Genomic DNA, 24,980 nt, shown 5'->3' with positions numbered 1-24,980 from the left:
TGGGAAAGTGAGAAATCGATTAGCACACAGAACTCTAATAAGCCCGACCTCAGAGAGGTACTTCCCAGGCCCTCTGTGCCCGTCCAGTGCCAAATGATGGAGAAGCCCCCAAGTCAGTATCAGGTATAGATAAGCTGTCAGTGGAGTCCAGGGAGCACTGCTCATGGGAGAGTCCTGTCTTCAACTGATCTGTGCCTAGAGTACATCAGCTGGGGATATAAGGTGTGAGGGGAGAGGAGTGAACAATACTCCTGGCTTAGATAAACTCCATTCCCTTTAATCACCTCCCTAAACCCCCAGGTTCTACAACAACTGAGCTTTTCCTGGATCAACTGTAGTTGCACAGTAGAACCCTACAGCTGTGGCTTGTGATGTGGTCTTGTGGTCACCACTCACTTAGGTCTGCATATTCCTCACAGCTTGGGAAGGGCCCAGGCAAGTTCTTTGAGGCTAAGAGACCTACTTGACCACAGCAGGCTTGTGGAAGGAAAGCTGGACTGAGAGGCAGAAGACCCTGCCTTGTAATCATGTAACACCTCATTACTTCTCTGAGGGGGGACCTTGGTTTCCTATCTCATAAACAAAAGAATGAGAACAGAGGATTCCCAGACCCCATCACCACCTAGAGTAGGAGCCAAGGGGCTTCCTCACACCAACAAGAGGGAAACCCCAGGGTCTGAGGAGAGGAAAGACTGGTGAGTGTTTCTGTGGGGAAGGAGTCCTTTCCTCTTTTTTTTTTTTTTTATAATTTTCCCCCCCCAAAGCCCCAGTAGATAGTTGTATGTCATAGTTGCATAGCCTTCTAGTTGCTGTATGTGGGACGCGGCCTCAGCATGGCCGGAGAGGCGGTGCATTGGTGCGCGCCCAGGGTCCGAACCTGGGCTGCCAGCAGCGGAGCACGCGCACTTAACCGCTAAGCCACGGGGCCGGCCCTATAATCCACTTTTAAGATCTCTAATTCAACCCTTACAGAAATATGTAACATTTCCTCCCTCCAGTCCTGTGATCTTTCAGACTTCTATTTTATTTCTCACCCTCTTTAAACCTATTTGACAATTTTTGGATTTTGCTTTTTAGAAGTAGCTTCTAAGAACAAATTGCTTCTATAAATGGGACACCCCCCGAATCCAGCCCCACCAAGCTCCATCAGTATATTCCCAAACCCTCAAATGTCTCTTGAAGCTAAGCTGAAGGAGATCTTTGTATACAAATAGTTCCTTAATGATACATTCCAGGACTATCACATGGACTCTTTAAAGGTCGTCCAAAGGATTACATTCCAGCCCCTTCTCAATGGGTGCCGGGGAGGGTTAGATTTTCTGTCTATGGCATGTTCCAGTTGTCCTAAGGGGAGGACAGGTGGGGAGGATTGACAAGGCAGGAGCTTGTTCACTAAGGAATTCCACCACTGACCAGCTGATACTTCCTGTGACAAGTGGAAATTTTTTTCCTGACAGGTGCTCTGGCATACAAAGCAAGCATACCCTAGAATCAGCTTAGGAATAATTGTTTTCTTTTAGAAAAGCAGGACGATGTGAAGAAAAGCAGGGAACTCTTGCTTTCTAGTTGAGGTTTTTTCTTCTTGTAAAAGCTCAAAACAGGCTGGTTAGAGAATGAACCCATTCATTTTAGAGAAGGTCCATTTCTCCTCCTCCTCCTCCTCACTTTTTCATAACCTAAAACAAGCTGAGGGTAAGGGACATCACCATTTCAGAGAATGCAGCCTGGTCTCTGGAACCTTTGATGCCTACAATAATACACTTTTAAAAAGGAAATAAGCAATTACTGGGCAAAGGATCATCTATAGCTGACAGGAACAAAATGGATATGTATAGGTCAAGAGTACTTCTGACTCAGACAACAATATCAAATAGCTGAGTAATTAGCAAATTTATATTGAACCTTTTGCCTGGACCATAGAATATATACTAGACAAAACTTATAGAACAGCAGGACAGAGAGCCTGTCCAAACACGTTGCTACTTATTTTCTCAGCACGAGTTGAGATTTTAGAAGCATTGGCTAATAGAGGTGATAAGCTATTATTGCCTTCCCTTTTATCCTTGCTCCCAGGGGTAAGTCTAAGAAGCTTGGTTCATAAAAGGGATCTAAGGAACGCTATATCTCCCAAAGCTACCCACACTTATGCAAACTTCACCCCAGGTTCTAGGAGCAGTCAACTTCTGAGAAGTTGGGTTAAGAACAACCATCAATTTTGTACTATCAATTCTGGTTTTTCACATCCCTTTCAAAGGGAGAATGTCCCAGGATAGCTCGGCTTCTTCCTTAATCAGTGCTAGCTCTGGAGAGGCAGAGATGGGGCGGGGGGTGGGGGGTGGTGGTCAACCACACAGCCATGGGAAGGAATGCAAGGCAATACCTGTCTGATGGGGCTGAGCCACCTTCCCCCTCTGCAAAAACAGCAGCACAGAGATATTTCAGGCTCTCTGTACATCAGGCTCCTGACATGCACTATATGTAGCTGCAAATTCCAATCAATTTAAACATTTCTTAACTGCTGGAACGCCTTTCTCAACACTGTAATTTACCCTCAAAAGAACAGGGAGCATTCACCCTCGCCTCCCCAGTACCACATTCTACTAACTGCCACCCCCTCCCAAACCCCACTAACCTACCTACGCAAAGGAGGGAGGAACCCTCTTTCAAAGCCCGCAACAGACGGCCACAGCACATATGCCACTGACAAGAACTTTTATTTCTTTTTAATGACATTAAACACAACTGCTACAAGGGAAAAAACATGATAAAGAGGAGGCACCAAACTTCAGTTTCATAATCGATCCTGACAACAACTCCAGTAAATCAGGGCCTGTGTTAGATATAAAACTACAGGTTATTTCAGGCTCTTTACTTACAAGTAAACTATGTAAACAGCACATTTTTACTCTGCTTTGTCAGGACCCCTGTGGTGAGAATGTCATCATGAAGAAAGCTAGGTAGGCAGTTAAATGCACATAATGCTTACTCAAATAAAACAATAAGGCAAGAATTCCACACGAAATATTAGACTTAGGGGTCAACACCAAATATGATTAAAATCCAGATTCTACCCACTACCATCTTTAAGGCAAACATGCCTGATAATGAGTTTTCTTTGGCTTTGCTTTTCTTCTTAAAGAATATCATGTTAACCGCTAGAGAAGAGTTCTCTCCTCCCCCTGTCCAACAGATTTAATGAAGCTGCTAAAGCTTTGGAAAAACAGAATTATTTGAGCATAGAAGAAATGTGATCGTCACATTTTCTAGTTAACCCGTCACTCATTTGATTTGGCAAAGGCGATGCTCCCATTACACATTCAGATGTAAACCCTCCTGTACCAGGAAAGTGGAACAGGAGTCTTACATTTTTGCCTAAGCAAAATGCTGTCCCTTCACTCCTTGGGTTATTGTGGGGAACTACACAGTTGCAATGCTAGTTATTCCAGCTACAATTAATTTTAACTATGCTATGGTTCCAAAGGTGGATGTTTGCTTATCTCCATCAAGCTAATTTAGGGAAACCTGGAAAAGTGATTATGTAGTAAATGCCAATTATGCCAACTGAAATAACAGATTTTGACTCTTGCCTTTCAACAGAACTTCTTTGCATTTTGGTCCCAGAATCTGTACCAAATGTCCAAGAAAAAGAGAATCCTTGACTGGATAAAAACAGTAAACATTTGGGGATATCGATCTAAATTTAGTGATGGCTTGAATGACCAAACTTTTCCCAAGTCAGTTTCTAAACCAGGGTAGGATATTTAAGACGGGATACTCACATAAAAAGATAGGGCTGATGAAACAACAAAACCAGACAGATGCAGCTAGCCCAATATCACAGGCTGTGCTACAGCAACTATGTACAACCTTCACAGAGACTGAACAACAATAGCACAAATGCCGGACTGCAAAATCTCCCAAAAGATGTCTAGCAGTGTCTGTAAAAGAGAGTAACAAACTCCTAAGACATCCACTAAGATGGCTGCACAAAGTCTGTCAACTTGAATTAAAACACCAAACCTTAAGATCAGGTAATGCTTTTGTGCGGAAGCTTCATCACAACTATATTAGACCCACTTGAGCAGTTTTGTGAAACTGCACCCGAGTTTTGACCAAATGAGGAGATGGTAACATCCAGGGTGTCTAAAGGCACCTCTTGTTAACTAATAAGGGAGAGAAAAAAGTACCTCTCCAAAGTCTCTCCCATAGGATGGAGGCTCACTGACCAACACATCAACTCATACTTGAAGTTGGGGTTCAGTAGATGAAACTGAAAACCAACTGACACCTCAATAGCACTGGCTTTCTGGCCTGTCCCCTACAGTCAAGACTCTGGGTGGCCAACTCGTCAATAAAGACAGCAGGGAGGCTCTTCTTAAGAGGCATATATATTTCTAACAGGATACAGGACAACACTGGTAGAACCCTAAGGAGCATAGTGGTCACTGGGGGAAAAACAAGGAAAATCCTTGAAGAAAGGCCGAGAAGACAATCACAAGACCAGTCACAAGACCACAAATCAACAAGGGTTAGTCAGTAGTCTTCTGTCAGAGTTAAGATGTGTAAGATTTGTAAACACTATTGTGCAAAATCAATTTAATGAAGAATGAAAAAAAGCCAAAAAAATAAAGGCAGCTAGTAGGTACAGAAAGGAGAAGATTTACACTCTTAATTTGTCCTTTCAACAGGATTTTTGTCCTGCTCCATCCTACTTCAAAGGTCACCAACTTTAAAATACTGACAGGTATTCGGAGATTCAAATAAAAAAATAAGAGGGGTTGTTAGAAGTGACTTGTGTCCATTTTTAAGTCAGCAGCAATAATTAACACTGGTTTGCAGCCTGATAAAGAATCTCTTCCTTACAGGAGATTTTGGGCACCAGAAGTAGACTCTACCTCTGCATAGAGGTGGGTGTTTTGCTTGAGCCTGAGTGTTTTGGCTTAATGTTGGCTTTCAGGAGGCAGCCACCTTCACTTTAAATAAAAAAATAAAAACTAAATCAACTTAACACTGCTTAAAAACATACATACATACACACACACAAACAGGAAGGACCTTATACAAAAAAATTCAAGTCAGCAATGGGCATTTCCAAAAGGTGACAAGTTCTTTAAATAAAAATCTTGTGAAAAATAAAATTCAAAATCTACAAAGCACAAAACAGCACAAGAAGATGAGATGCTGCTCTGGACAGGACCTTGGATAGGGACCTTCACTGCTGATGGGGTGAGACAAATGGACTGGACCGGAAATCTGAAAGACGCTGGAACCGATGGTGGCTTCGCATGTTCCTGTCAACCCACTGAGTCAGACTATATCTTTGCAGAGGTTTCTGTCGTTTCCGGGCGTAGTTTCTATCAGGAAAGAGGGAAAATAAAAACAGGAAAGATGCTAGGGTTTCAGCTAGAATGGCTATTTGTATACAAAAAAGGCCAAGACAACTATTTTAAGAATATCATTACTTTTGGAAATCGGATATTAATTTTATATTTCGATTCTCACAATTTTAGAAATTTTATACTATTTATATGAAAGTCATAACATTATAAGTGCTATTTCCTTTCAACTTTCAAAGCCACCTAATTCCCATGCAGGTATTATGGTGATATGTGCCATATACACAAACGTTCTAAGAAACCTAATGTATAATGTACACTAATGTTTAAGTAGGAAAAAAATATTTTCTCCCTCCAGAAACACTTAGAACAGGATCTATATTTCATTGCTTGCATCAGACCTGTACCTCCAAGCGGACCTCATTGTCTGACACTGCTTAAGGTTGCTCAGGACACAGCAGTTAAAATTAGAATAAAATTCCCAGAGAAGGTAAATCATCATGTGAGTATCACATTGCAAGTTCAGAGGCTGAAACATTAATAGCACAGACTCAAAGTAAAGTTTCTTGAGAGTCTCCTTTAGTCATATGCTGGGCTAGGGTTCTGAAGAGGACCCTCTGAGATAACATCATCCCATTCTCAACTCCAGTTGCTCCTAATAGCCACCTGGGAAGCTTTTTAAAGATACAGATTCTTGGTCCCCCCTCTCCCTCCCAGACTTAAAGACTTAGAATCCCTGGAGTCAGGGCCTGGACATCTGTATTTTTAGACATCTCCAAAGGTGATTATGAGCAGTAGCCAGGGTTGAAAATAATTATAACAGTACCTGACATTTATCTAGCCCTATATGCAAAGTCCTTGTTGAATTCTTTAAATACCTCATCTCATTTAACGCTAATGACAATCCTACCCCAGAAAAGGACTCTCATTAACTCCTTGAACAGGTAAGGAAACTGAGCCTCAGGTTAGGTAACTTGCCCAAGGTCACACAGTGGAGTAAGTAGAAGAGCCTGGATTTAAATTCACATCTGACTCCAGAATTTATTTCATAACCATTACACTACACTGCCTTTCTGAGAACTGCCGTCATTTTGGCAACTATAGAGGAAACACTAAGTGTAAAGGCCTTGGAGGTGGGAGCATGTCTGACATATCTGAGAAATAGCTAGGAAGCCAGTGTGACTAGAGCAGAGTGAGCAAGGCAAAGAGTAGCAGGAAAAGAGGTCGGTGAAAACCAAGTAAGCCCAGGCCAAAGCATATAGGCCCTTGCAGGGGATGGTGAAGATGGGAAGATGTGAAATGGGAAGCCACTGGAAAATTCTGTGCAAATAAGAGAATCCAACTTATGCTTTAAAAGAATCTCTTTGGCTGCTGAGTTGAGAATAGTAGACAGGCAAGGGCAGAAATGGTGAGACCATTTAGGAGACTTGCAATAATCTAGGTGAAGATGATGAGAAATGATCAGGTTTTGGATATATTTTGTATGTAGAGCTTACAGAATTTGCTAATATACTGAATATGGGGTAAGAGAGAAAAGAGTCAAAGATGACTCCAAGGTTTCTGAGTAACTGGATCAAAGTAACAATAAATCTGTAAAATCACACTGCATCAAGAATCCAGAAAATCTCAGAACTAGAAAGGCCCTTTGACATCAATTAGTCCATCATCTTAATTTTACTGATGTGAGGGCCAGTGAAGTGACTTGACCAAAATCATATAGTTAGTTAAAAATTGCAAAGCTAGTATTAGAACGCAGGTTTCCTGAATTTCAGTCCAGTTCTTATTCTATTATACTGTATAACTTCTTTTTCTACCCCTGGAATTAAACAACAATCACAACCCCCAACTCCCCACCACATCCCTCCTGCAGCCAAATTCTACCCTTTTCCTCTTTCTTATAATTACCCACTCACCGCATGGTGAGGTCTGAAGGATGCTGCCATTTTGGGTCCTGCATATGAACTTGATCCACCAAGGCATGCAGCTCCCCCAGCATACCTGTGATACAGAGGGATCAGTGATTAGGAAGCAGCTCAGTGAACTACCATGTCAGCCTACGTCAAAGCATGTGCTTTCAGGGAAAGAGAAAACAGGCACTGGTCCTAATACTATCTAATTTATGATTATCACAAGCAGTCAGCACAAAAACGACAAGCCAGAGAGGGGAGCTTGCCAATCTTGGATAATGATGATGATGAGGAGGAGGAGGAGGAGGAGGAGGAGGAGGAGGCAATAATGACAGTCACTATTCATTCATTCAACATTTATTAGTTCCTACAATGTGTGAGGAACTTTACTTGTCCCTAGAATACAGCATTAGACAAGGCACTGTACCTCAATGAAGTTTATAAAGGACACAGGCAATTGCCAAACTTGTGATAAGTGCAGTTGACAGGAAGAATACAGGGTGCTATGTGAGCACAGAGACTGGGGAGTGGGGGTTAGAGAAAGCCCCCTCCAGGGGAAGTAGACTATAAGCAGGAATGTATAGAAGTTAGTGAGGTAAAGAGGGGTGGGAGGTGGGGGTGTCCAAGAGAAATAGCTAATACAAAGACCCAGAGATACAAGACAGCAAAATAGATTCAAGAAACAAGAGAAGCTGAGACTAGAAGGCGGATGGGTTCTTTTTGCTAAACAAGAAAAATTGCTGGAGGAAATTTCTCCAACATGTGAGAGCCTGGCAAGGTATAAGGCACTTTACACATACCTTACTTAATTCTAAAAAAATGTTATATGGAGATAGATGTTATTAACATCATTTTAGAGATGGGAAACTGTGGCTTAGGGAGGTGAACTTGCCTTAAATGCTTATTAAAGTGGACTCAAAACTAGCTCCTGTTTGATTCCATGCTTTTGCCACTATTCAGTAATGCTAATTTTGCACTTAAGGGGTGAGACTTAGGCTGAAGCTTACAAAATCAGCAATTATGGTTACAGAGAATGAAATAGTTTCCCTAGACCAGTGGCTCTCAAATTTTAACAGGCATCATAATCAGCTGGAAGTATTATAAAACAGATTGTTGGGCTCCAACTCCAGAGTTTCTGATTCTGTAGCTGTAGAGTGGGACCTGAGAATCTGCATTTCTAACGAAGGCCCAAGTGATGCTGATGCTGCAGGTCTGGGAACCACACTTTTGAGAACCACCGCCCTAGACAGTGGAGACCTTTCTTCCAGCTAGTTTACATATTTCTCATTACCTTATCTATTATCTACTATGCTCTCAAGAACCAAGAGCAGTTTAACTAGGCTACAGACCATCTTTTCAAGTTGTGGTAAAAGATACATACTTAACTTTTAGGACCAATTTAATTTATTTGAAGCCTCAAGAAGCCAAGCTTTGTAGAATAAGTACATACTTTGGAGTTACGCAGACATGAGTTAAAATTCCAATCCAGCCCCTAACTAGCTCTGTGACCCTGGACATATCATTTTACTTCTTCTAGCCCCACTTTACTCATCTATGAAATGTGGATAATAATAATATTTAGCTTGAAGTTGAGTATTAGGAATATACTACATAAAAGACCTAGCATATTGCCTGGCACACAGACAGTGTGCGTAAGTGGTAGCTATTGTTATTATGGTGTTACAGCCTCAGGCTTATGTTAGTTTGCAAAGACTCTTCAAATCCTGTGACAATCAATTTTCCTATTTGTAAGGAAAAATGCTTATTAAATGGATCAGTCTACACATAAACTATGACATGTTTTATAGCACTGAGCAGAAATTTCTTCTCTAACCATGAGATGATACTTTTCAGGAAAAATTTATAGATTCATTACATTAAAAGGTTCTGTGCAGTTAAAAAAGCACAACCAAGGGTAAAAAAGACAATTGACGAAATGAAAGATATATCTGAAACATATTTGGCAAAGGTTTAATTATTCTACAAAGGTAAGTCTTCTCATAAAACAAAAGAGGTCAAGGATACAAACAGGTAATTCACAAAAGTAATATAAGTGATTAGTAAACATAATGTAAGATGTTCAATCTCATTAACACAGAAAGCAAATATATTAATCTCACTTCTTGAGAAGGAAATATAAATCAGAAATGAGTTTCCCCTTTAAGAAGGGAAGTAGCTTTTGATTAGAAAATCCTTTGCCTGCTGGATTTATTAAGCTAAAATCAAAGCTCTCCATTCAAATTGCCTTTTCTGTACCCTACTTTCACATCAGTAGCACCCCACTCCCTCTAGCCCCCACAAAAGGATGTTTCAGTGGGAGGAAAAAATCGGCTTTGTAAGAATTTCAAGATATAGTTTCTCTGCCAAAGCATCACCAAAGGAGGACTGGCAAGATTTGGAAATTCTGGTGTCCAATCTCAAAATGGAACAAGAACACCTGTAGACCATGTCCTTCAGTTCATTCATCTCTTACCACTTAGATTCTATAAAATTGTCCTGATGATGGAGACTAAAGATACACTATAAACCTCCTACAAAGAAACCTCTTCACTTTAAACTAAAAGAAGAAGACTGGTCGATTAGACTCAAGGAGGCTTCAAGTATTCAACTGCTAGGAGTAATAATCTAGCAGCAGCAACTTACATATAGCACCATTTATCAGGCACTGTCCTATGCGCTTTACATATATTAACTTATTTATTCCTTATAACAATCCTATGAGGTATTTTCCTAATTTTACAGATGAAGAAACTGAGGAACAGAGAAGTAATTTGTCCAAGGTCATACACCCAAATTCCAACAGTATAATACCATCATAATGTGAGTTTCCTTAACAATTTTTCTGGGACTAACATTTCATAGTGGGGATTAGAAAGCAAGAATCATATCACAATGTCTCTTGTATACCCAGTTGGTACCTGGCACAGCACTGAGTAAACAGTGGCTCAATAATTAGGTCTTAGCTCGTGTACCAAGAAGTGTTAGTTTTCATTAGCACAAAGAACTTACTGATGTACTACGGTAACCTTTATTATTAATCAGACTTAATGATCTAGAGATAACGGGAGCTAACATTTATCAAGCATGTTTTATGTGCCAGGCACTTTGCTAAGTGCTTTGCATGTATCCTATGATTTAGTCCTAACAACCACATGAGGCAAATCCCATAAACTCCATTTTATTCATGAGTAAATTGAAGCTTAGAAAAGATACTCATCTATCTTCTAGGAAATTGGAAAGCCAGGATTCAAACCCATGTGGGGCTAATAATCAAAAAACCTTATTTCAGCTCATAGCTGCAATCTCTTCTTCCTCCAAATTTAGAGATGCTACAAGAATGGAAATATCTGAATTTTCTCTTCTCTTCATAGTCTCTAACAGATGGGCTTTCTTGGACCAACAATCAGTACCATGGGTTTATTTTAAGTTGTGGCTAAAAGGTGTAAAGGCTGTTCCTTGTTTTGGGCTAAGAATGAAATTAAGAGGAAAAAAACGCAACATTTCAAGAATGAGATCAGCAATTCATCTAAACTTTAATCTATAAATATGTAGATGACTAGTTTGGGGGAAAATCCAGTCTAATAACTGTCTTTAGTAAGATAAAAGTGAATCAATTGTTATAAAGGAGGAGGAATGATAATGCTGAGTGCTTGCTATGCCAATGGCCCTTCTGACAGGTTTTATATGTCACCATACTCTGTACCACATGACCCTACTCAATCAAGTGTGGCACATGACCCAAGAACAGAGAATCTCTCAGCTGGCTAATGACCTAAGAGCTCCCATGGCACCAACAGGTCATTAAGTGAATCAATCAGATACTCTCCTTTGGAATGTGAATGTGAACTTTGGTAATGAGAACAGCACACAGGCAGGGCTCTAGGAGAAACAAGACACTTGAGATAGCTAATAGAGAGCAAAAGAAGAACTGGTCAGAGAGACAGATAAGATTAGAAGTATGAGAATCACTAAATCAGTGGGGAAACCTGAATAGGGAACAAAGGCACCCATTTTTGAGAGGGCCTGGCTCTATGGCTAATTCTTTCTACTTTGAGGCCTGGCTATGTTGTTGAGCATCTAATCTTCATCTTTTCCTGTAAATCCTTAAACTCAGTTACTTAAAGGCAATCACAATGTCTCTATCTCATGCAATCAAAAAAATACCTAATACAGGGAGGGAATGAAGAGGGAAGGAAGGGAAAAAATGTGCTATAGGGGTGTAGGCCACTGCTTTTACAAATAGATGAATGAAATAGGAATAAAAAGGAAAAAGAGATTAAGTAGAAAGCAAGAAAGCAAATGTGTCACCTCTAGGTCAACAAAATTGCAACGATATAGTACAAATCTTAGCTGCTTTTCCTTACAGACAAGGCAAAAAAGCGAAAGAAAGAAACAGGAATTATCATGTAACTCATTTCTGAAGTGATTATATAGGGGATATTGAGTGACATGTGAATGTCCTCAACAGCAATGGCAAATGCAGAATCAGAATTTACATCACCATTGCTGCTTATGATCTTCAGTAAAAATCAAAGCAGAGACTTTCACTTCTAGTCACGATGAATGGGCCTACCTCCCATTGTAAGCAACTAGAAACGGCAAAACAACTATTTTCACACTGCTCAGAAGTGTGATCCCTGAGGGAAGAGAAACAACTGAAGTGAGTCTTGAAACTTCTTATGAGTCTATGAGTCTATGATTTTTCAAAATAAAAAGTTTTCGTGTGTGTGTGTGTGTGTGAGGAAGATCAGCCCTGAGCTAACATCCATGCTAATCCTCCTCTTTTTGCTGAGCAAGACCAGCTCTGAGCTAAGATCTATTGCCAATCCTCCTCCTTTTTCCCCCAAAGCCCCAGTAGATAGTTGTATGTCATAGTTGCACTTCCCTCTAGTTGCTGTATGTGGGACGCGGCCTCAGCATGGCCAGAGTAGTGGTGCGTCGGAGCGCGCCCGGGATCCGAACCTGGGCCGCCAGGAGCGTAGCGTGCGCACTTAACCGCTAAGCCACGGGGCCGGCCCCTAAAAGGTTTTTTTAAATGAAGGCAAAACAAACACTTTGTAAATAAACAAAAGCAGACCTGCACCTTTTGTAAGAAACTAAAAGGAGTTCATCAGGAAAAATGAAAATACCAGATGGAAAGGAATCAAGAGCACTGGAAATGGTAAATATGTGAATAAATATACAAGACTATTCTTTTGGCCGGCCCCTGTGGCTTAGCAGTTAAGTGCGCACGCTCCGCTGCTCGTGGCCTGGGTTCGGATCCCGGGTGCGCACCAACACACCGCTTCTCCGGCCATGCTGAGGCCGCGTCCCACATACAGCAACTAGAAGGATGTGCAGCTATGACATACAACTATCTACTGGGGCTTTGGGGGGAAAAAAAAAAGATCTTGCACGCTTTTGTTAGATTTATTTCTACTGCTTATGGGTTTTATAAATAAATTAAAAAAAATTAAAAGACTATTCTTTTCATTTAAAAAATGTCCTTAAAAGATAACTGACTGTTTAAAGTAAAAATAATGTATTCAAGGGTTTAAAATATATGTATATGTAAAACATGAAAATAACAAAAACAGAATGGAGATTTCGAAGTATACTGTTGTTAGGGCCTTCAATTATATGTTAAGTGGTACATTATCTGAAGGCAGACTGACAAGTTAAAGATCCATATTGTAGGGCCGGCCCGGTGGCGCAAGCAGTTAAGTGCTGCGCTCCGCTGTGGCGGCCTGGGGTTCGCCGGTTCAGATCCCAGGCGCGCACCGAGGCACCGCTTGTCAAGCCATGCTGTGGCAGCGTCCCATATAAAGTAGAGGAAGATGGGCATGGATGTTAGCCCAGGGCCTGTCTTCCTCAGCAAAAAAAAAAAAAAAAAAAAAAAAAAAGAGGATTGGCAGATGTTAGCTCAGGGCCAATCTTCCTCACACAAAAAAACAAGATCCATATTGTAAACTATACAGCAATGGTTTTCAAAGTGTCTCCAAGGATCCCTGGGAGTCCTCAACACCCTTCTGAGGCTTCACAGGGTTAAAACTATTTTCATAACAACACTAAGATGTACTTGGCTTTTCCACTTGCATTCTCTCAAAAATGTACGGAAGTTTTTTCAAGAGGCTACATGACATGACATGGAATGTAGAACCACATATGGGAATCTAGCAGTCTTCTATTAAGCCAGACATTAAAAGAGTTTTGTAAAAATGTAAATCAATGCCATTCTTCTCTCTAAATTTTTGGTTTTGTTTTGGAAAATATAGTTATTTTTAATAAAAACATGTTATTTATGTTAACATGCAATAAGTTGTTTTTTTTTTAAGTTCTTTTTTTTTTTTTTAATTTTATTTATTTATTTTTTTCCCCCTAAAGCCCCAGTAGATAGTTGTATGCCATAGCTGCACATCCCTCTACTTGCTGTATGTGGGACGCAGCCTCAGCATGGCCGGAGAAGCAGTGCGTCGGTGTGCTCCCGAGATCCAAACCCAGGCCACCAGCAGCAGAGTGTGCACACTTAACCACTAAGCCACGGGGCCAGCCCTACTGTTATTTTAAAATATATTAATAAAAATTTTAACTATTTATCAGTTCTAACTTTTAATATGGTTTGAATATAGATAGATATAACCCACATGAACAAAACACTTTGGGGTCCTCAATTTTTAATAGTATGAATAATCCGTAAGAATGTAAATTGGTCCTGAGACCAAAACCTTTGAGAACTACTACCCTAGAGCAACCACCAAAAATAAAACAAAGAAGCAAAGGTAGTAAGTCAAGCATGGAGACAAAATGGAATACTAAAAAATACAAAAAAAAGGCCAGGAAAAGATGAAAGAAGAAACATAGATAGACAAAAAGAAAACAAGTAGCAAGATGGTAGATTTAAATCCAACCATATTGATATTACATTAAATGTGATTGGACTAACACTTGAATTAAAAGACTGAGACTGTGAGACTGGAAGAAAAAAACCAAGACCCAACTATGTGCTGTCTATAAGACATCCACTTTAAACATAAAGATATAGATAGGTTAAAAGTAAAAGGATGAAGAAAACATATCATGCAAACACTAGTGAAAAGAAAGCTGGAATGGCTATATTAATATCAAAGTAGACACCAAAACAAAGAATATTACGAAGAGTAAAAACAGACAGTTCCAAATGATAAAGGGGTCAATATATCATGAGGATATAATATTCCTAAATGTGTATGCATCCAATAGCAGAGTTTCAAAATACACGAGGCAAAATTGACAGAACTGAAAGGACAAACAGAAAAATCCACAATTAGAATTGGAGATATGGGGCTGGCCCCATGGCTTAGCCGTTAAGTGTGCACGCTCTGCTGCTGGTGGCCCGAGTTCGGATCCCGGGCGCGCACTGACGCACCACTTGTCCAGCCATGCTGGGGCGGCGTCCCACATACAGCACATAGAAGGATGTGCAACTATGACATACAACTATCTACTGGGGCTTTGGGGAGAAAAAGGGGAAAAAAAAAAAAGAAGGAGGATTGGCAATAGATGTTAGCTCAGGGCTGGTCTTCCTCAACAAAAAGAAGAGGATTGGCATGGATGTTAGCTCAGGGCTGATCTTCCTCACCAAAAAAAAAAAAAAAAAAAGAATTGGAGATATGAACACTCCTCTTTTAGTAAGAAAATCTGTAAGGATATAAAATCGAACAACACCATCAACCAACAAAACCTCACTGAAATTTATAGAATGCTCCACCAACATGAGAATATACAATTTCAAGTGAACATGGAACATTCACCAAGATAGACTATATGCTGGAATATAAAGTCAGTCTCAGTATATTTAACGGGATTGAAATCATACTGAGTATATTCTCTGACTACAACAGAATTAAACTAGAAATTAATAATAGGAAGATAGCTGAAAACTCCCAAATATTTGGAAATTAAGCAACATACTTCTAAGTAACCCATAGGTCAAAAACGAAATCACAAGGGAAATTAGAAATTGCTTTGAACCAAATGAAAATGAAAACATAACATCAAAATTTGTGGGATGCACCTAAGCAGCACTCAAAGGGAAACCTGCAGCTTTAAATGCTTACGGAAAATGGAAAGGTTCCATATTAAAGGTTCCATATTAAAAAGCTAGAGTACAAGAGCAAATTAAACCCAAAGTAAGTGGGAGAAAAGAAATAATAAGCATTAAGTGAAGAAAAAGACAAAATAATAGCCAAAAACAATACAGAAATATGAAACTAAAAACCTACTTTAGGGGAAAAAAATCAATAAAATCGATAAATCTTTAGATTGTGCAAGAAAAAAAGGCAAATTACCTGTATTATGAAGCAGTGACCATCACTACAGAGCCTATAGTAATTAAAGGAATAAGGGAATATTGTGAATAATTTTATGCCAATGAACTCATCAACTTAGATAAAAGGCACAAATTCCTTGTAAGATACAAATTACCAAAATGGACTCAAGAAGATAAAGAAATTCTCAAAAGCCCTATATCTATTACATCTGTAGTTAGAAACCTTGCAGAAAAGAAAACTCCAGGCTCAGACAGCTTCATCGGTAAACTCTATCCAAAATTTAAAGGAAGAAATGATACCAACCCTACACAAACTGAGAATACAGAGGAGAAAACAATTCCCAACTCATTTTATGAAGCCGGCATTACCATGATACTTAAACCAGAGGAGGACAATACAAGAAAAACTAAAGACCAATATTCCTCATGAACAAGACATAAAAATCCTTAAAAATATTCACAAATTAAATACAGGATAATTCATCAAGACCAAGTGAATTTATCCCAGGAATGTAAGTTGGCCTAATAGTCAAAAACTCAATATATGTAATACACCATATTACAGAATAAAGGAGAAACACCATATGACCTTCTAAATAAATGCAGAAAATTCATTTGACAAAATTCACCACTCATTCATGATAAAAACTCTCACCAAACTACAAACAGAAGGTCAACTGCCTCACTCCATAAAGGGCATATATGATAAACCTACAGCTAATATCATACTTAATATACTAGAGGTCCTAACCAGTGCAGTAAACCAAGAAAAAGAAATAAAAGTCTTCTAGATTGGAAAGGAAGAAATAAACTGTCCTTATTTGCAGATAATATTATCATGTTAACATAGAAAATTCTAAGGGGTCAATTAAAAATTTAACAAAACAGGAAAATTTAGCATGGTTGTAGGGCATAAGGTCAACATATAAAAATCAATTGTAGGCTGGCCCCGTGGCTTAGAGGTTAAGTGCGCGTGCTCCGCTGCTGGCGGCCCGGGTTCGGATCCCGGGCGCGCACCGAGGCACTGCTTCTCTGGCCATGCTGAGGCCGCGTCCCACATACAGCAACTAGAAGGATGTGCAGCTATGACATACAACTAGCTACTGGGGCTTTGGGGGGAAAAAAATAAATAAATAAAATCTTGAAAAAAAAAAAATCAATTGTATACCTGTATGCTAGCAATGACCAGTTGGAAATTGAAAATTTAAAAATTACCATTTATAATACCATAAAAAAGCATAAGAAACTTATGAATGAATTAACCAAATATGTACAAAATCTGTACAATAAATACTACACAACACTGCTGAGAGAAATTAAAGACGACATAAATAAATGGAGAAATATATCCTGTTCATGAATTGGAAGGCTCAATATTGTTATCATGTCAGTTCTCCCCAAACTGATCTACAGATTCAGACGAGATCGGGCGCGTTCAGGGTGGTATGGCCGTAGACTGATCTACAGATTCAATACAATCCCAATGAAAGACCCAACAGGTATTTTTTAACAAATTGACAAGCAGAAGATGATTTAAAAAAAAAAAACTATGGAAATCCAAAAGACCAAAACAATTTCAAGACTTACTACAAAGTTACAATCAAGACAGTGTAATATTGGCATAAGAATAGACATATATATATCAATGGAACAGAATATAGAATTCAGAAATAAACCCATAGAAAGGATAATCTTCTCAAGAAACGGTGCTAGAAGAACTAGATATCCATATACAAAAAAAAGAACCCAAGCCTTTGCCTTACAAAAGCCACAAAAAATAGTATAATCACTTTGGAAAACAGTTTGGCGGTTTGTCATAAAGTTAAAAAAACACTTACTATATGACTTAGCAATTCCACTCTTAATTATTTACCCTAGAGAAATGAAACCACACATCCTCACAAAAACCCATATATGAATGTTCAGAGATGCTTTATGCATAATAGCCAAAAACTAGGAACACAAATGTCCATCAACATGTGACTAGATTAAACTGTGGTATGTTTTAATCTAGTCAGTAAAAGTATAGAACTATTGATACATGCAACAACATGGATGAATATTTTAAAAATTATTGCAAGTAAAAGAAGCCAAACACAAAAGAGCACCTACTGCATGATTCTGTTTATATGAAACTCTAGAAAAGACAAATGTGATCTATAGTGACCAAAAAGAAATTAGTGCTTTCCTAGGACTGGGGTGGGGGCAGGGACACACTGACTGGGATGGAACACAAGGGAAATTTTTGGGATGGTGGGAGTGTTCTATGAATTTTGATTGTTGTCATGATTTCACAGGTATATAAATTGTTCAAAACTCACCACAATGTACACTTAAAATGGGTGCATTTTATTGCATGTAAAGTATACCTCAATAAAGTTGATTTAAAAAAAAAAGTCAAGGCATACTCTCAGATAAACATAGCAGGCTGACTGTGTCAGTTTACTACGATCATCTCAATAGATGCAGAGAAAGTATTTAACAAAATCCAATATCCATTTCTAATAAAAACTCTAAAATTAGAAATAGGAGGAAACGTCCTCAAGTTGATAAAGGGTATTCAAGGGACACCTATAGCTAACATAATCGTTAACAGTGGGAGACTAAACGTTCTCCTTCTAAGATCAGCAACAAGTTACTTGTATTACTTGTATTCAACATTAAACTGAAGGTCCTAGCCAGTGCCAATATGGCAAGAAAAGTAAATAAACGGCAGCCACATTGGAAAGGAACAAGTAAAAATGTCTTTATTTGCTGATGACATGACTGTATATGTAGAAACTGATGGAATCTACAAAAAAGGTACCAAAACTAATAAGTGAATTTAGCAAGGCTGCAGAATATAAGCTCAATGTAAAAGAATCAACTAAATTTCAATATATTACCAATGAACAATCCTTGGTAAGGATGGGAGCAACGGGAATTCCTACACTGCTGGAGGGAATATAAGATAGTACGACCACTTTGGAAAACAGTTTGGTAGTTTCTTTTTTTTTTTTTTTTTTTTTTTACCATTTATTTATTTTTATTTTTATTTTCTTGTTGTTGTTGAGGGAGATTTGCCCTGAGCTAATATCTGTGCCAATCTTCCTCCATTTTGTATGTGGGCTGCCACCACAGTATGACTGACGAGTGGTATAGGCCTGTGCCCGGGATCCGAACCCACGAACCTGAGCTGCCAAAGCAGACTGCATGAACTTAACCACTAGACCACCAGGCCAGCCCCTGGTAGTTTCTTAAAAAGTTAAATATATACCTACCATATGACCCAGTCATTTTACTCTTAGATATTTACTGAAGAGACATGAAAGCATATCTATACAAAGATTTGTGTATGAATGTTCATAACAGCTTTATCTGTAATAGCCAGTTAGAAACAACCTAAATGCCTATCAGTAGGTGAATAGATACACAAATTGTGGTATATCTATATAATGGAATACTATTCAGGAATAAAAAGCAATAAACTACCAACAAAACGATGAATTTCAAAATAATTATGCTTTGAGAAAGAAGCCAGCCTCCAAAGAGTATATACTGTATGATTCCATTTATATAAAACTCTAGAAATTACAAACTAATCTATAATGACAGCAGATCAGTGGTTGCCTGGGGACTGGAGGGAGCAAGGAAACACAGAGGGAGGAATTACAAAGTGGCACAAAGAAACTTTTTGGTGTGGTACGTTTATCTTAATTGCAATGATAGTTTCATGGGTGTATACATAAGTCAAAACTCAACAAATTGTATACTTTAAATTTGTGCAATTTAATGTATATCAATTGTAACTCAAAACAGAAAAATTATCTTGGGACAGATAATAAATAAATTCATAAAATAAGAACAACATGATATGAAAAGGTAACAAAACCGGAAAGACCTCTTGGAAATCATAAATGTGAATGTAAAAATAAAGTGAACAAAAAGATAGTAAATATCCTGGAAAGCAGAATAAAGAGACAGAGGCAAAATAAAGAGAGAAAAGATAAGAGATATAGAAGATCAAATCTTGGAAATTCAATATCTAACTATTAGGAGTTCCTTAAACAGAGAACAGATTATACAGGAGGGAAACAATTATCAAAGAAATATAAGAAATTCTCATAACTGAGAGATGTATGCCCAGATTAAAAGGCCCACTAAGTACCTACTATAAAGAATGGAGGGAAAAAGAAAAAGAAAGACCTGCACCAAGACATCTCAATAATTAGTACAAATTTTCAGAATACAATGGATAAAGAGAAGACTAAGAACTTCCGGAGAGAAAAAGAAAGGTCACATACAAAGGAATAAAAATTAAATTGACAACAGACTTCTTAACAGCAACACTGGATGGATGCCTTCAAAATTCTGAGGAAAAATGATTTTTCAATTTAGAATTCTTTATCAAACTATCAATCAAGTATGAGGATAGAATAAAGACATTTACAGATATGGAGGGGCTTCCCAAATGTATCTCCTATGCACCCTTTCTTAGAAGTTCTGAGGATGTACTCCACTAAAACAAAACATCAGGAAAGAGGAAGAGGAGCCAGCCCAGTGGCGTAGTGGTTAAGTTTGGCACACTCTGCTTCAGCGGCCCGGGTTCACAGGTTCAGATTCCAGGCGCAAACCTACACCACTCATCAGCCATGCTGTGGTGGTAACCCACATACAAAATAGAGGAAGACTGGCACAGATGTTAGCTCAGGGCCAATCTTCCTCAAGCAAAAAGAGGAGGATTGGCAAGAGGTGTTAGCCCAGGGCCGATCTTCCTCACCAAAAAAAAAAAGAAGAAAGAGGAAGAAATGAGATCCAGGGCCGGCCCCGTGGCTTAGCGGTTGAGTGCACGCGCTCCGCTGCTGGTGGCCCGGGTTCGGGTCCCGGGTGCGCACCGACGCACCGCTTCTCCCGCCATGCTGAGGCCATGTCCCACATGCAGTGACTGGAAGGATGTGCAGCTATGACATACAACTATCTACTGGGGTTTTGGGGGAAAAAATAAATAAATAAAATTAAAAAAAAAAAAAAAAAGAAGTTTAAAAAAAAAAAAGAAATGAGATCCAGGAAACAGGATTCAATCCAGGAGGGCGGCAAAGGGAAATACCAAGATGACAGCTCCGTAGCAGGCCTAGAGAATAACCAGTGCAGACTGGAAAAAAAGAACATAAGGCTCTAGGAAGAAGGCTCCAGAAAAAAATAAGAAAAGAATTAACAGATTACGGGGTATGTCTGAGCATTTTCAGGGAAGACAGGGGAACAACTGCATTTGTAAAAAATTTAAGAATAAATTCATTTGTAGTTTAAAAAAAAAGTGAGATAATTAACAACTCCAGAAAAACAAATAATTCAAGAAAGACAATGAAACCATAGTATACTACTTGGCTTTCCAGTGAACAATATTTGATTAGCTGTAATACAATCAATATGGTAGACCCCCCTTATCTGAGGGGGATACATTCCAAGACCCCCAGTGGATGCCTGAAACTGCAGATAGTACCCAACCCTATATATACGATGTTTTTTCCTATCCATACATGCCTATGATAAAGTTTAATTTATAAATTAGGCAAAGTATGAGATTAACAACAGTAACTAATAATAAAATAGAGCAATTACAACAATATACTGTAATACAAGTTATATGAACATGGTCTCTCTCTCTCAAAATATCTTGTTGTACTGTATGCACCCTTCTTCTTGTGAAGATTTGAGATGATAACAATGCCTCCATGAGGAGATGAAGTGAGGTGAATGAGGTTTGCATTGTGATGTAGCATTAGGCTACTACTGACCTTCTGAGGATACATCAGAAGGAGAATCATCGAGTCATGATGATGTCGATGGTTACCTGAACTGCCGCAACAGTTGATCTGATAACTAAGACATCTACTAAGTGACTAACAGGTAGGTCGTGTATATAGTAGACAAAGTGGGTACAATGGACAAAGGGATGATTCATATCCTGGGCAGGAGGGAGCAGGACGGCATGAGATTTCATCATGATACTCAGAACAGCATGCAATTTAAAACTTATAAATTGTTTATTTCTGGAATTTTCCATTTAATATTTTCAGACTGAGGTTGACAGTGGGTAACTGAAAGCACAGAAAGCAAAACCACGGATAAGGGGGGACTACTATAGTGATTTAACAACCATTAGGATAGCTACTACCAGAAAACAGAAAATAACAAGTGTTGGCAGGGATATAGAGAAACTGGAACCTTTGGGCACTGTTGGTGAGACTGTAAAATAGTGCAACCACTGTGTTAAACAGTATGAGGTTTAAAAATTAAAAAGTAGAGGTCAAAAAATTAAAAGTAGAACTACCATATAATCCAGCAATTTCACTTCTGGGTACATATCCAAAAGAGCTGAAAGCAAGGTCTCGAAGAGATATCAGCACACCCATGTTCCTAGCAGCACTATTAATAATAGCCAAGAGGAGGAAACAACCCAAATGTCCACTGAAGGATGAATGGATAAACAAAATGTGGTATATACATACAATGGAATATGATTCAGCCATAAAAAGAAAGGAAATTCTGGCACATGCTACACCATGGATGAACCATGAGGATATCATGCTAAGTGAAATAAGCCAATCACAAAAAGACAAGTACTGTATGATTCTCCTTCTGTGAGGTATCTAAAGTAGTCAAATTCAGAGGAACAGAAAGTAGAATGGTGGTTAATAGGGGCTTTGGGGAGAGGGAAAAGGCTAGTTGTTTTTTAATGAGTATAGAGTTTGAGATTTGCAAGATAAAAAAAGTTCTAGAGGTCTGTTTCACAATAATATGAATAAACTTAGCAGTACTGAAGTGTACAATTAAAAATGGTTAAGACGATAAACTTTATGTTATTTTTTTACCACAATTAAAAAAAAAAGATTAATAGGATCATGCCAGAAGACACAGGAGCCCACTTGAAGGAGTTCCCATTGGTCAAATTTGGCATAAATTGAGCATCAAAAAGAATAATGACTATAATTGATTATAACACATTGATTTTTTTAAAAAATCCATGAGGTAATAGTGATACTAAAAAAAATTAAAAATCTTTATAGAAGAATGCTAGCTAATAATTGTAGAAGACATGATATATTTAGAAAATGAACTTTTTCTGTGCAACTCTGTGTAGTAGCTGATTCAGGCAAGGATCATCAATGAATGCTCAAACCATTAAGTGAACAATTGTGAAACAGGATGTTAGAATGGTACCAAAGCATTACCTTCTGATGACTTACTAATTACAAAGGGAAAAATGTACCTTACAATGGAACGATATGGCAATTAACACTTTAACAAAGTGATCAAACTTAGAATCACTATTAGCGGAACAACCTATCATTAGGTGGTGCCTCCTAATTTGATACAAGATGAATACACCAAAGTACCTGTGAATTATTCCAGACAAAAATGCTTAATCTGAATCTCATCCTTCCTCTAGACCCAACTTCTAGTTTACAGGAAATACAGGGGATGGAGGAACAAGTTAAACACCACCACAAGGAAACAATCAAACACAATTCAGAATGTGGGACAATCTACAAAACAAGTGACCTAGATTAAGAGAGACTAAGGATACAATAACTAAACACATGAACTTTGATTAGATCCTGTTTTAACAATTTACAAGAGGGGCCCAGCCCCGTGGTGTAGCAGTTAAGTGCATGCACTCCACTGCTGTCAGCCCGGGCTCAGATCCCGGGCGTGCACCGACACACCGCTTGTCAGGCCATGCTGTGGCGGTGGCCCACATGAAGTGGAGGAAGATGGGCACGGATATTAGCTCAGGGCCAGTCATCCTCAGCAAAAAAAGAGGATTGGCATGGATGTTAGCTCACGGCTGATCTTCCTCACAAAAAAAAAAAAAAAACCACAATTTACAAGAAGATATTTTGGGGACAACTGGGGAAATTGGAATATGAACTAGATATTAGATGAAATTTTAAGAAATTATGATTAAACATAAATTTCCAATAAACATAAAAAATGCTTAACCTCACTATTAAAACAAAATATGTTAAAATTTACCTATCAAATTGGTGACAATAAAAATAAATAAACTTTGGGGGGGCAGGACAATCTGGTAACATATAACAAAGGTTTTTAAAATATTTATATACTTTACCCAGCAATTCCACTTTTAGGCATTCATCCTATAGAAATAAGAGTTGTATACAAACATTTATTGACCAGAATGTTCACTGCAGCATTACTAATGTAAATGGACATGACCTAATTAACCAATGGAATAAACTGTATAATACTTTGTAATCATTAAAAATCTTATTTTGAGATATTTAACATGGAAAGGTCCTTAAAATACATTAAGTAACTGGAAGAGGGTAGTAATTTTTTGTGATCCTAGAGGGCAGAACTAGGAACTACCAATGGAAAAAGGGAAGCAGAGTTCGGCTCAATGTAAGGAATAACTTTCTAACAATTAGAATTTTCTAAGCAGTGAATGGCCTTCTTGAGCTAATGAGTTTTACATTATTAGAACTCTAAGCAAAGGCTGAATGGTCACTTGGCAAAGATATAAAGAATAGATTTATGTATTAGGAGATTAAAGAGAAGATCTTAATGGTCCTTTTCTACTCTAAGAAATAAGTCCATATAACGTTTTCCATTAGCTAGGATGTCAGGAAGGAAGTGGTTGGTATTTCTTTGTAAATGCTATCAAAGACTCATCTGGCACTAAACTAAAAAGAGACTATACCTATATTAGAATAATGGAGTTGAAGGATGATTTATATTATCATATTCTATATCAATAATATACACATTGAAAGAAGATGATTATCCCAATGGAGAGGATTCAAACTGAATTGGCAGGAACTACATTTGAATCTGCCCCCTGCTAATTTCTCTGTGTCTAACAAAGAACCTGAAGAGTTATACTTTTCCACAGTGAAACAGTACTAAACATCTCAAAAAGAAGGATAGGAGGCACTACGCTCCCTCTTTTTGCTTCTCGCTGCCCTGTAATTCATATATAGAGGAGATGAAGAATCTGCTCCTGCCTCCCCTGCAGTATGGTATATAAAAATCTTTAAAATTTGGATGTATAAATACTGGGCAGTGGGAAGTGACACAAGAACTTAGTATCACACTGGGTTCCTGGAAGGCCTGTGAAATTTTTAGAATAACTGGTAATGTTGAAAATTCTTAGATGTCAAAAAGGAATCCCCTGAAAGATGCATTTTAAAAAACCTTTTATTACGGAAATTTTCAAATATACACAAAAGTAGAGAACAGTATAATGAACCCCCACATACCCATCACTCAGCTTCATTTATCAACATTTTGTTAAAGTTGTTTTCTCTAATTTTCCAGGTTGGTTTTCTTTGAGATTTAAAAATAAACACGATGTCATACTATTTTAGCTATAAAAACTTCAGTATGGAAAGATACACTTTCTTGCTAATAATACTAAGTATTAAATAAATGTTAGTTGCTATGACT

At 38.3% G+C, this 24,980-nt stretch overlaps 1 protein-coding gene across 3 annotated transcripts in view; it reads right to left on the bottom strand.

The window, feature by feature from the left end:
• Positions 1 to 2,695: 2,695 nt before the first annotated feature.
• Positions 2,696 to 24,980, bottom strand: part of S100PBP (S100P binding protein) — a 34,726-nt gene continuing 12,441 nt past the window's right edge. For 2 of the 3 annotated variants that reach the window (XM_058553565.1, XM_058553566.1), the window contains 2 exons: positions 7,250 to 7,334; positions 2,696 to 5,354 (listed from right to left, as the gene is read on the bottom strand). In XM_058553565.1, coding sequence (XP_058409548.1) covers positions 5,213 to 5,354; positions 7,250 to 7,334 — 227 coding nt within the window. In that variant the 3' untranslated portion in view covers positions 2,696 to 5,212. The remainder of the gene's footprint in view (positions 5,355 to 7,249; positions 7,335 to 24,980) is intronic. The other variant, XM_058553567.1, reaches the window with a different exon arrangement.

The sequence above is a fragment of the Diceros bicornis genome, chromosome 13, assembly GCF_020826845.1.
Source record: "Diceros bicornis minor isolate mBicDic1 chromosome 13, mDicBic1.mat.cur, whole genome shotgun sequence".
NCBI classification, from domain to species: domain Eukaryota; kingdom Metazoa; phylum Chordata; class Mammalia; order Perissodactyla; family Rhinocerotidae; genus Diceros; species Diceros bicornis.
Note: the sequence above shows the minus strand (reverse complement) of the source record. Positions and strands in the feature narration are given on the sequence as shown.